The 12,661-nt window shown below is 34.6% G+C and overlaps 1 protein-coding gene across 1 annotated transcript in view; it reads right to left on the bottom strand.

Moving 5' to 3' along the window:
* Nucleotides 1-208, bottom strand: part of DIPK2A (divergent protein kinase domain 2A) — a 20,018-nt gene extending 19,810 nt beyond the window's left edge. Inside the window, exon 1 of the mRNA XM_085298697.1 lies at nt 101-208. Coding sequence (XP_085154823.1) covers nt 101-208 — 108 coding nt within the window. The remainder of the gene's footprint in view (nt 1-100) is intronic.
* Between the last annotated feature and the right edge of the window lie 12,453 nt (nt 209-12,661).

Here is a 12,661-nt window from a genome sequence, read left to right as displayed (position 1 = left end):
AAGAGCCGGGGGCGCAGCCCGCGGCGGGGGCTGGCCGCCTGCGCGGCCTCCTCCCGGAGCGACGCCGGCGGCGGGTTAAGAGCCGCTCCCGGAAAGTAACACAAAACAGAGGAAAAGAGGTTGAGAAGGCAAAAAGGTAAAAATCTCCTTCAATACGGATTGTCGTAAAGCGAGCCTGCGTTCTGCCAAGTTGCAGGAGCCCCGGCATAACGCCCTGTTCGCCCCTGAATTCCGGCAGGGACAGGACGGTGGGAGAAGCGTAGCAAAGTGAATAATTTCAGGTTATGTCGTTTCCACGATAGATTTAAGTACTTAGTATCTAGGAAATTGGAAAGACCTTTGTGTTTTTACATTAGCTTGTACTTAACCCCCAATRTAGTATGTTTTGCCATTTATGTATGTAAAAACAGCTTCCCGAGTATCCATCGAACAGAGATCACYGTTCTGTTGAACGTGCACAGCAAACTTGCGTCTCCGGCGTGACCAAATCTCACTCAACATGCCATGCTAAATGCTCTGTGTAGGGTCAGATCATCCAGTCAGCAAGTTCTCTTCTGTGAACCACTGCTTTTATTAGGAAATAATTMTCTCTACATAGCAGTTACCTGTATAGCTACTGTCTACACTATCTRAAGTCTTCACAGTGGACACATTTGAAGCCACATTCGTGTAATAGATTTGAAAAGCTGAACTGATTCTTCAGGACATAGTAGCCAGTAGCTAAACATGCTCTTTCTTCTTTACATGCTGGCAGTGTTTTTTAATCTAACTATTTATTCCTTAACTTGTTTATTTAAAGTCACTAACAAATCCAAATATAAATAAATGTATTGAWTTAACATTTATTTTTTACATTGCTCTCGATTCTTATTTCTCAAGCTTTTAGCTTCCTCATTTGCTCAGTTACAGGGAAACAGCTTGAACCTTCTGGACATCAGCTGAATATTTTAATCCTTACTAAATGCAAATAGGCATTTTAAAGTACAAAGAACATTTTAAATAGTTTAACTAATAAGCTTTTCCAACACAAATATGCTCTTGAGGCATATGATATTACAAATCCATAAATAAGGGAATAAATTGCTATTTCTAAACAAATCAGAAAACTTGTTCTGAGATATATAGAAGTTGCTGGTTTCATCAGTATACATAGGAGACTGGGGTTTGTTTCTCAGGGATAAAATAAAGGGAGGTAGAAGGGCAATTTTTTATACAATGTGGCTGTAATGTGGCTTCATAGATTTACAGATTTGGCCTTAAGTAAATGAGACTAAAAGAGAGTTGCAACTGGTTTCATTTGAAGGACTGAAAAGTAAAAAAAAAAAAAAAAAAAAAAAAAAAAAAAAAAAAAAAAAAAAAAAAAAAAAAAAAAAAAAAAGTTTAATACTGCAAGAATAATACATGTAGCTTGTCACTTTTGAACAGCATGATTTGTGAGTGACCAGTTTCATGGGGAAAGGGGAATCCATTCAAGGTACAAGAGAATGCACAATAAGCTAGATAATGTACTACAATATCTGCATTTCCAATTTGTTTTTCTAGCGTTGCCTTCTTTCTTCTGACTAAGCATCAAAGTAAACTACAGTAGTTTTCCTGTGAAGACTTCATTATGTATGACAATGTAATTCATCAAAGATTGCAGTGACAGGAATGAAAATACAGACCATCAGTGGATAGCGAAGGCTTRAAGTTCTCTCATGCATAGCAGGTTAGTTACACAAGTATCCCTTTGCTGAGCATTATGGTCTGAGTTTCCTATACATAATGAAGTGTCATGCTAACATACAGCATGAATTTTTTTACATTTCCTCTAACAATTGTGTGGTCAAGTTATGCACGGACCTTTGATGGAGGCAAACGTACATTCCCGCTCTTTTCAGAGATGTCGACAGGCCTCATGAAAATCACAAACCTTGTGGCTAGAGAGATACTAGATCACGTCATGTTGTGTATTAATTTGAAAGAARACTTGGATAGATCCAAGCCTTTTCTCTCCTCAATGAGAAAACAATTACCTCTGTTCTAATTTAAGGATTATAGAATGAAAACATATTCAGCAACTCTACATAAAGATACGATAACAAACTTGTTAGCTCACTATCGTACTTTACCCCAAGCTCTTCTATTTCAAAATGCAGAACAAGCAGCTTTCTAAAATCATAACTATCCCCAAATCCTTGCAGATAATGGGATATAATCTGGAGTGTCCTTTATTTTAAATTGTTCTCTAAAGACTTATTCCCACATTCAACCACATAGTCACCTTGCCACTTTCAGAATAGGAATCATTGTTACTTTAACTAGAAGTAATTTATGTGCAAGTTTCTATCTGAAAAACATGCCTACAAGAGCAACTGTTGTGAGTTCTGGATCTCTATAACCAAAGCTTACATGTTTCTGTTCATATGCTTCAGCATGAATCATATGAATGAGCATGGCTGCAGTGGGCATGCATGATGTTTCTGAATATTGTGCCTGATTAGACTGGGAGATATGCACGGATTGGGACAAATGTCCATATCCTCAAACATCTTTGAAAATAGATCTTTTGACAGAAAGAGGCCATATYTGAAGAAATCTGGATCCGTGGTGGGTGGTCCATGTATCTGTCCATCCATCCATCTTAGTTCTCTGTTCCATTCAAACTTCAATGCTCAGAGTACAAGAGGAAGGGACACTGTAGTTGTCAACACAGCTTCTGTTCTGTGTTCTACCTTTGGTTGGTTGAAAATCTATTTTACTGTATTGTACCACTTACTGCCATGCAAAGTGAAATCAGTATGTGGTTCTGGAAAAATATCACTTAAAAGGTGTTCATAGTTAATTTATCATATGGAAAATAGTTAAGTCAGGCAGTGTCCTCCTTTAACCAATAAACAATTCAATAAATTTATGTTTTCGTCACCTTGTTGCTTAAACAACAAGCTTAAATGAAAAATAAGGAACAAAGTTATCTTTTCGATAAATAATCACCAAATTTTTAATTGAGTTGAATTTTGTGTGTGCAACAAATTGTACATGAAGCAGCAAACATAAGATATTGGCTCTGTAGAATTTTTGCCTTGAGCAATTTGGCGTTTTCCCTCAATTTCTTTTTCTTGTTAATTGCTGTCCAAGTATTATACACTTTGAACAGCTGAATAATATTATGTTATTGTGCTGAATCAACATCCCAGCAAATGTGCTTTATCATCATGATACACACATTTGCTGATTATAGTACTGAGCTTGAATATAAAAATCTGCAAAAGCATTTTTAAGTTGTCCTTTTTCCTTTCTCCTATCTTCAAGTGTAGCTCAAGGAAGATCATTATTTTTGTCCTTGAAAGTCAATGTCTATTTTTATTCCGATTTCCTGCAGTATGTTCTTTGTATTGGTGTAACAGTAAGATGGCAATGGCTGTGTTGTTGTGTGAAGTCCATTTAATTGTTTTCTGGGGGGCATTCTGAAACGTCTCAATGGAAATAATTATTTGCTTCCATCTTCGAACCATACACAATAGTGTTCCCATAACAGCCATACGATCTTTTCTTTCATTACAAAAAAACTGTACATTTATCTGTCTTGATTGTGTACAARTAGTTTTACATATAAATATTACAGTACTTGATAAATTCTGTTTATCTAAATATATCTTTGCTTTGCTTCACATGTGAGTTTTCAGGTGTGTCTGCTTGGAGTTATATTTTATTATTTTTAATTCCTATCTACCACTCAGTKATCAGTCTGCAGGTTTTCCTTTATATTAATCAGAATTTTCGTGGTGTAAAATAGGGTACTGAAAGTTAACCTTTTTGGTGTATCCTTTTATGTAAGTACAAACATGATCATAGTCGATTGAAATTAATAGAAGATTATTTAATTTGTACATTGGCTTGGATCCTAGTGAGTTGTCCTGGGCSTGATGTTACTGATTTCAGAGGATTATTTACAAGTAATTATTCAGCATTGTAAGAAAGGTACCGAGAACCAACTCTAGAATTTACTGTCATGTCCCAAGCAATGATTACTGCCCATCTGTTAATAAAAAGTTATCCTACTGTAAACAGTGAAAATCTGTAATACAGGAAACCACATGAATGCTGTTGGCAACTTTCATTTATTTATTTATTTATTTAAACGAAAGCTGCTATTCATATAAATGAATCTCTAAGATCTTTAAGTGACTATGGGAATGTATTACTATGGTAACTATGGTTCACAACAGCAGCTACTTGCTTTTCATTGCTGTTGCATATACACGTTAAAGATGACAATATCTCTTTTAATGCATTTAACCTAAAAAAAAAAAAAAAAAAAGATGTTAACATTTCAAAAGCTACACAACATCAAATGAAGTCAATCTGTGGGCTAGGTTTCTCTAGTCTTTCATATTCTACAGTTCAATGAAATGCATCAAAAGTTTTCTTTAATGGTTTAGGTTACTTCAAAATATGACTGGAATCTGTGCAGTACTCAAAATATTACATCTATAAACAAATCAGGTAACAGATACTTAATATTCTGAGTCTTAACAATTTTAAAAGCTAACCTGTATTTTTATTTTATATTCAGACTAGAACTAATCAAGCAAGTATTCTGCGGTATACTCCCATGTTAATTTATTTTGTGTATAAAATATTATTGGAGTTGTAAATTAATGTATATCTATATACACACACACACACACACACACAAGAAGCAAAATAAACAACGTTCTGTTTCCATAACAAGATCTAGCAGGCTGCATATATATAAGTTCTGCTATACCTACATAAGGAGTCCCACCAATTGCAGATGGATTTTTCATTGCATAAAATTATGTGCATCAGTATTKGTAAGGTGAGGCTCAATCTCGGACTATATTAGTATCTTTTATTTATTTAAAATATTTGATTTATTATTATACCTTCATTTATCAGAAATGYGGAGGCTTTTTTTCATTTTATCATATGCAAGTTTGCTTTCCTTTTGCAGAGGAATCCTACTAAGTATTTTGTTATGTTACAATTGTTGAAGATTAGCTAAAGCCTTAGCTTTAATGTGAATTTGCTCAGTGAAAAATTACTGCACAAATAATAACATAAGTCAGTTCTATGCCGTTTTGTTGTGTTCAAAAAATTAAAAGATTTTCCAGTAATTCAGTTTCAGACAATATCTTTATTATGAATACTTACGATTTTTTATTGTAATTGAAGTCAATAGCTATGAAGTTTTCTTCCCATGAAACCCTTTCCAGGAGGACTATATAATTGAGGCTTCTGTTGCAATAGTCTTTTTTTTTTCTTTTTTTTTCTTTTTAAATGTCCCATATGCTAATGACTGGAAAATCCAGTCATTTATCCTCCAGTTCTACACTGTACTCTGTCCTACATTTTCAGAGATGCCTTTAGAACTGAGCTGTGCCACTTTGCTATGCCATTTAGCCACTTTCTAAACAGTCAGTCTCTTGGTTCGGCAGACAGAGGAAGTAGAAAGTGTGTTTCCTGTGTTACTAAGGGTAAAATAAGCACACTAATCATCTTAATCTTGTGAGGTAAGTATTTTACGTTATYTGTGCTTCAGATATGAGGGAAATGAAACACAGCAAGATTATAAGTCAGATTGAAATCTCTATTTACAGAAGTATAATTTGGCATAGAARAGAGTCAAAAAAATCAAAATCCAGTGTTACGATTCTGCATGCTGGTCCTCTTATTTATTATATATAAAGGCATAAACTAGAAACTGAAAAGGTTCCGAGAACAGCTCAAGGATGAACAATATATAGCTTTCATACTAGGAGTGATTAAATAGACTAGGACTGCTCAGTTTGGGAAAAAATATATTGGAGGAGTACAATAAAAGTATGAAGTGGTGAGTGTAATGGAAGGAGTGGATACATACCGGTTTTCATCATCTCTTCCAGTGGAAGAGCCAGAAAAACAATACAAAAAACTGAAATGAAGCTACAGTTCCGGTTTCAAAGTGATAAAACAAGTAATGTAATGGTTAACAGACCTGTAGAACACCTTGCCRAAGGATGTTATGGACATTCAGAGTTTATATTGGTTCTAAAGAACACTGAACAAGTTCACAGAAGAGAATCACATTGAGGCTACATACACAAACTATATCCGATTTGGAAAGCCTTTGCATTGAAAAGTATTACTGAGGTACAAGGAGTCTGCAGAAGTATTAGGGGAAAGTATGTGTCCACCCTATTCTTACTTCTCCATAGGCATCCACTCTACAGCTATGACATGGATCTTTGGTTTGACCCAATTTTGCCCTTAAGTCCACGCCTTGTAAACAGCATTGTCTTTCAAATTATGAAACTAAAGTAAGGTATTCAGTCTTGCTATGTTGGGTTTTTCAACAGGAAGTAAATGCAAATAWTTGAAAGTTGTTGGCAGATCCGCTGTTTGACAGAAGATCTGTAATTATTCTTTTTATAAAACGTTGTATTTTTAAAAGCTTCATGTTCAGTGTAAACTGAAAGACTCACAGGTTTGCTCCATGTCAATTTATTGACACATTTTTTAAAACCTAATTGAAAGTTTCCTGGCAGTGGAATGAATCTTCTAAAGGATGTAAAATTTCTCTTAACTGGATTTTGTGAACTTTCAAAAGTAGGAAACATAAAATGAAATAACTGAACTCATTAAAATTAATAAGCYGTACTGGAAGTAGCAAAGAAAGAGTTGTTGACTCTGAAAACTACTCTTTTCATCACAATAATGAAATGCAGAACTTAACTGAGAAATTACTGCCACAGTGGACACTATTTTTAATAGTTGAGGGTTTTTTTCTGTTCCTTTATGAGTATATTTTAAGCTTCCTTATGAAATCTTGGAGCAAACTAAATGTTTTAAATGTGCAATTCTTGCAAAACTGATCTTAAAGCTCCACCTGGCAGATGAATAAATAACTGTATTCAAAGGCAAAAGAGAAATGAAATAAAATCTAACTTTCATAAAAGTATGGGCTAGAATTTATGACAATGAATGAAAGTGGTACTAACTAGATATATAATTCTAAACAACGATGATAACAGGAATTAAGTTTTAGTACAGAGATTAAAATACGAAGAGTAAAATCAGAGTGTAATATATAAATAGGTTTAAAAATTAGGGGTTAGAAACACAAAAGGTAAAACACATGTAGGAACTGGTAAATAAATTCAAACCTTAGATTCAAAAAATCTGTGTTTCAGTGTCATCTAACCATGGATACACTTATATTTTTGCTAGCAAAAATACTTCCTTGAAGTTCTGGCATGTTCAGAAGTGCTGAGCAGCTGTTACAAGCCTTAGTCCTTTCAGAACTGAAAGCAACAGTAAGCTTTCTTCTCCCAGTGTCACCTGAATGGCTTGATTGAATAGGATGAAGGGCACATCTATCAAATCAGTCAAAAATACTTAACTATCATCGTGTCTCTGCACTGTAGAGAGCCTAACAAAGGATTTTGGTCAAGYGCTGAAAAGTAGTATGCAACATTCCCTGTAATGTTGCCCTTTGTGAATAAGGCTGTAATAACCCAAAGGATTCATCCTTGGGAATCTGCCCAAGTGAAAACCATCTGAGAATTTGGCCCAGTAAGTTTATTCTTTCTTGCTTTCCTAAGTACAGATTTTACTCAAAATAATCTATCGAAACTCGAAAGGTTTACCTCAATAAGAAAAGCAAATCTGGAACAAATAATAATGAAAGTAAAAAGGAAAAGTAATAAAACGTCCCACTTACTATCTCCAAAAGGTCTTAGTAGAGCTGTCAGTATAGTTGTATCTTTAAGTAGAACTTCTGTAATCCACTGCAACCTGTGTAGTAAATAATTACAATCATAATTACCATCAAGTCTGAATAAAAGAAAAACCACAACCACCATCAAAAGAAAACAAATGAAGGACAGAAGTCAGAAACAGATTAATATTAAAAATTGATCTTTTCATTAACATTAAAAAATGGTAATGAACTACATTTTGCACAAAGCAATACATGTCCTAAAACCAGTCCAAATTCTCAACAGTAGGTGAGAGAACTCTAGTTGAACAGCATCACATAAGGTTAGAAAATAGGTAAAATAGGTTTAATTTCAAAAAGTCTCTTTTCTGAAGCAAGTAGAGATGCTAATTCAAACAAGCTCRGACTCAGATTTTTTTGTTGTTGTTATCTGAGCAGGAAACTGCACCATTTCAAGAATTTTTGCTAAGTGAAGATTTAAAAATGATTTCTAATTAGAAAAACTGTTGCAGCCAAGATTAGGCTTCCTAAGGATTTAGCATTGGAAGTGTTACACCAATCCACTAATTGCCTGCATGCCTCTCCATAACTAATATTTGTCTTTCTATGGGAACTCTTCCTAACTTAGTTTCTCCAAGTTATTTCAGAATGGAAGTCATAGATGTCTCAGGTGCCATCAGAGCTAATGTGACATTCCAGGCTCACCAGTATGACTTCTTCATAGACCCATGTGTAAATAAGTGAATCCCCTCATTTTAAACAGTTATATCTAATGAGCAAGAACATCAAGGAAGTGTGTTGAAGAAAGGAAAGTAAATGTTTTTTTAAGAATGGAAAAGCTCAGCAAGTCAGAGTACAGCTCTACTAAAGAAAGTTGAGGGATTTTCCTCACTTTTAACACCAAGTGTTATATAAAGCTTTGATTTTACAGAAAGGAAGACATCCCCAAAAGGTACAATGAGGCTTCTACATCTTATAGTAGTAGATAAAACCTATGTAGTTTCATGAATCTTATACAAAAGAAAACACTTAGAGAAACAGAACCTGGAGAATAACAAACTACAGAAATACAAGAGGCATTGATTTTTAAAAATTGTAAAGATCATACTTTCAAAAAAACATCTGACCACATAAGAACTTAGCCGTCCCCTGCACCCCCAAAATACAATTCAGAAAAGAATGTAAGGTTTTGTTGTAACTTTTTAAAATGTTATTTAGTCCCGAATCAACACTATGACCATATGGGAGCTGTGAAAAATCCCTGCTTTTCCAGTGAGGAGGATTAGTTTAGTCTAGGAACAAATGTCTTTATAACTTGTTTGTTCAGTATAAGAGAAGTCTGTTCTTATCACAAGGAAGGGAATAAGTTTCTAGAGCAACTTTACATTGGCTTATATAGTGTTAAGTACGTTGATTTATATAGTCGTAGAATTAACTTCTATAGAAATAGAAACAGTACTCTAAAAGTGAAAAAAATGGCATATGGATCATATTATAGGTCTATTATGGTGGGAAGAACAAGAGAGATGAGTAAACTTAGATTTGCAAATATTAACAGAGGTCTAAACTAAAAAAAAAAATGATAGAATGAGAAATAAAAAATAGGCATTTTAATTCATTTATAATAAATGTGGATGAAAGGATTAGAGGTATAATGGACAGAAAGGCTACTGACTTTTTTTTTTTAATGCATTTGARAACACAAATTAGACAATAGTAAAAATGGCAAACCAAAATATTATACAAGGTTTTGGTAATATATATAAATCACTTAGCACTACAACAGTGAGCAAAATGTAATTACCTGCATCCAAATAAAGGTTTGGCATGCAAGCGCACTATGTTCAAAGCTCTTATTAAAATCATTTGACCTCCCCTATTATTTAAATACTACAATTAGAAAGCATAAACTAGACCCAAAACTGATTGAAAGAAATGTCCTTCAGCCTGCCTGACTCTGCCTGCAGGATGTTAATGTGGAGATACAGAGGTTTTAATTTTTTCTCTACATTAATTCCCTGCTTGATCTAGACTTTCATTAACTGGGAAAATTCTAAAGGCCTAAGACATACAAATATATATTTACATATAAAAAGACATTTATTCACTTATTAACTGTGTACTATAATAAAAATGAAAGGAAAATTGTTTGACAAGGTGAACCAGGTGGATAACAACGAAGAGTTACCAGTAATATATATTTTGCAGTTTCTGACTATTCTAGTAAATACATTTTTCTTTTTTTGTGCTCTAAAGTATCAAAAGGATATAGATTTAAAGCTGGATAACAATTGCTTTTCTATTTAGCAGCCTCTTATTCAAGAGACAGCCATTTCTCAGCGTTGCTTTTGTAACTTGCATTGACCTTGAACTTTTGCCAGACTAAAAGGCAGCTTAAAAATTGTTTGTATTGTTATTTCAGTCATAATCTGTAAGATACAAAAATAGTATATAAAAAAGTGCCCTATACTTCCTGGAAAGCAACAGTCTAATTTTTTAAAATTAAAACACTGCAATAAACTAGGAGGGAACACAATTAAGGTAGCATTATTTATGTCATTTTCATTTATTTCAAACATGATTTTCACTGATTTTGGCTGAAAAATGAGAAGCTGACAGGAGCAAACATTAGTGATTGGCTTGAAAGGCAACTCCACATTTTTTGCACCAAGTTCCGTAAAAATATTATATGTTACTCTTTAAGCAGTTAGAAAACATTTCATATGAAATATTTCCGACTCAACGAACCAATATCTTGGGTTCAACAAACTTTTGTTGAATTCAAGGCAGGGCTCTCCTAGAGCTTTATCAAGGCACAGCCATAGTAGTGGACAGTCTGATCGTCTTTCCCTATTACATGATAAAGAGCCTGCAGCCCAACAATTTGTGCTTATGGGGCAGAGACTGAGAGCTGCTTCCCCACCATCTAGTCCTGAAGGTTTTCCTCGTGAACGTTTTGTAATTGAACGAGTTACTGAAAGAATCTGCACATGACTGAACGACTGGTGCCTACTAGGTACGCTGTGTTAGGAAACAACGCACTTTGCATCTTCAGACTGAAGACTGATCAATTACAGAGCAGCATGATTTTGTGTCTGAGGTCTGACTTCAAGATCACAGTCTGAAAAGATACAGTTTCCAGCTTGCAACCATGAAAATGAGAAGAGCTATATTTTGTGATTTGGAATCCAAAGAAACTTACTTCTAGATATCTGAGGTCACAGGTTTGAGGAGCAGTATTATAAAGCATTATTTTATTAAAATGTCCTATCTTTCAAGTTCACAAAGCATTCACATTTCAGAGGAAGCTTTGCAGCAGTGCTGTTGATACATCAATCACAGATATATCTTGCATGAAACAGATAAGAAAAAATAAAATGGCCTCCCCAAGTCAAAGCATCAATAGTTTCATCCTCTGATTCTGACTCATTTTCTACTGAGACAAGGTCAGTTAAGTTACATACTTTCTGTACTTTACTCCAGCTGACAATCTGCTGGTTATAACACACGAACACAAGGGCTCAAATAGATTTTTATGACATGGTGTGCCATCTGGCACAAAGCAGTCTTACAAGTGCTGTTTCCCTGCTCTGCTTTTGCAGATCTAGTGACGGCATAATTGCAAGCCCTGTCAATTTTCAGTAGCATAGTTAGCTTTATGCAATCTATCTGTAGGTATCAGAATTACTGTTGCCAGATGCAAATGTTTCACAGTGCCAAGCCTAAAAATGTAATTATATTTCCATGCAAGAAAATTCTACAACATTAAAAGCACTGCACATTTTCAATCCTTTGCAAGACAGTTGAAAGTAGAGCAGGATTAAAACAAGAATTAGGGAACAAGTAATATTTGTGACTGMTTGGTACATTGGTTCTTAATGGAGTATCAAGCTAGGTAACAAATTAGGTATTTCAGTGTTATGGGGCCAAATTGTGATCTTATTTCCTCAGATGCAAGAGAAAGAATCTGCTTTCAATAAGTGAAGCACTAGCAGAATAAAGCATCATGCAGAACTGCTGCATAAATATTCCCAAGCAACACTATCAGTAGATCTCACTACTGAGGCAAAGATGCATGTCTTTGCACCTTTGCCTTGTTGTCATTCTGAATAATACTGAAGTGTTTGGTAATGTTGTGAGGCTGCACAAATGGAGACTGGTATAAAATTACTCTCATTTGTGACCCAACTCATAATTCAGACTTAGGTCTCTAGTAGGGAAGGACCAGTGAACCAGCTCACTGTGACACTTTTCTTTTAATCAGCTTTTGAAAGCTCTGACTCAATGTTCCAGTTACTGTTGAAATTCTTTTTTCCTAGGTGTTAATGCTACAAGGAAAATAAAGCTGCACAGTAGCGAGAACAACATAGAGATGTGCTGAATAGCCAGATCTGCAGTTCTGAAAAAATACCTACTTCTGAAAAAACAGAAAGATTCCATCATTTTTACCACATTTATTTACATATGACTCTAAATGTTGTTCTTGATTTCATCTTCCTTAGCGAGCTATTCAGTGGTCAAGTTAACTGAGGGCTCTAGTTCTACTGACTTTTGATATGATACTCAGTGGAGTCAATTCATTTCACACTATACAGGTACACAAATTGTGTGCACACATTTAACAGTCATGATTTTGTACTACAGTGTGAGTGTAGGAGGGCCAAACACTTCTCAAAAATTAGAGAAAGCTATTTGATATGATTCTGTCTTACCTACTCTGTCTTAAACTAAAGCAAAGGCAATTTTTACTTCACATTTACAGTGCAAATGAAAACATCATCCAAAGCATTGATTATGGCATAGGCTTTTCTGAACTCCCAGAAGATTCCAARCATATGTCGTAGTTTTGCAGAAATGACAAGCACCATATCTGAACAGATGTTTTTTGGAATGACATTGTAATCCTTTACTGTTCAGGATGCATTACTGGCAAGATCTCAGCTTTCTGTGATTCTGCAT

Source organism: Rhea americana, unplaced genomic scaffold, assembly GCF_003343005.1.
Source record: "Rhea americana isolate MKP2758 unplaced genomic scaffold, rheAme1 scaffold_14, whole genome shotgun sequence".
Classification (NCBI taxonomy): Eukaryota; Metazoa; Chordata; class Aves; order Rheiformes; family Rheidae; genus Rhea; species Rhea americana.
Note: the sequence above shows the minus strand (reverse complement) of the source record. Positions and strands in the feature narration are given on the sequence as shown.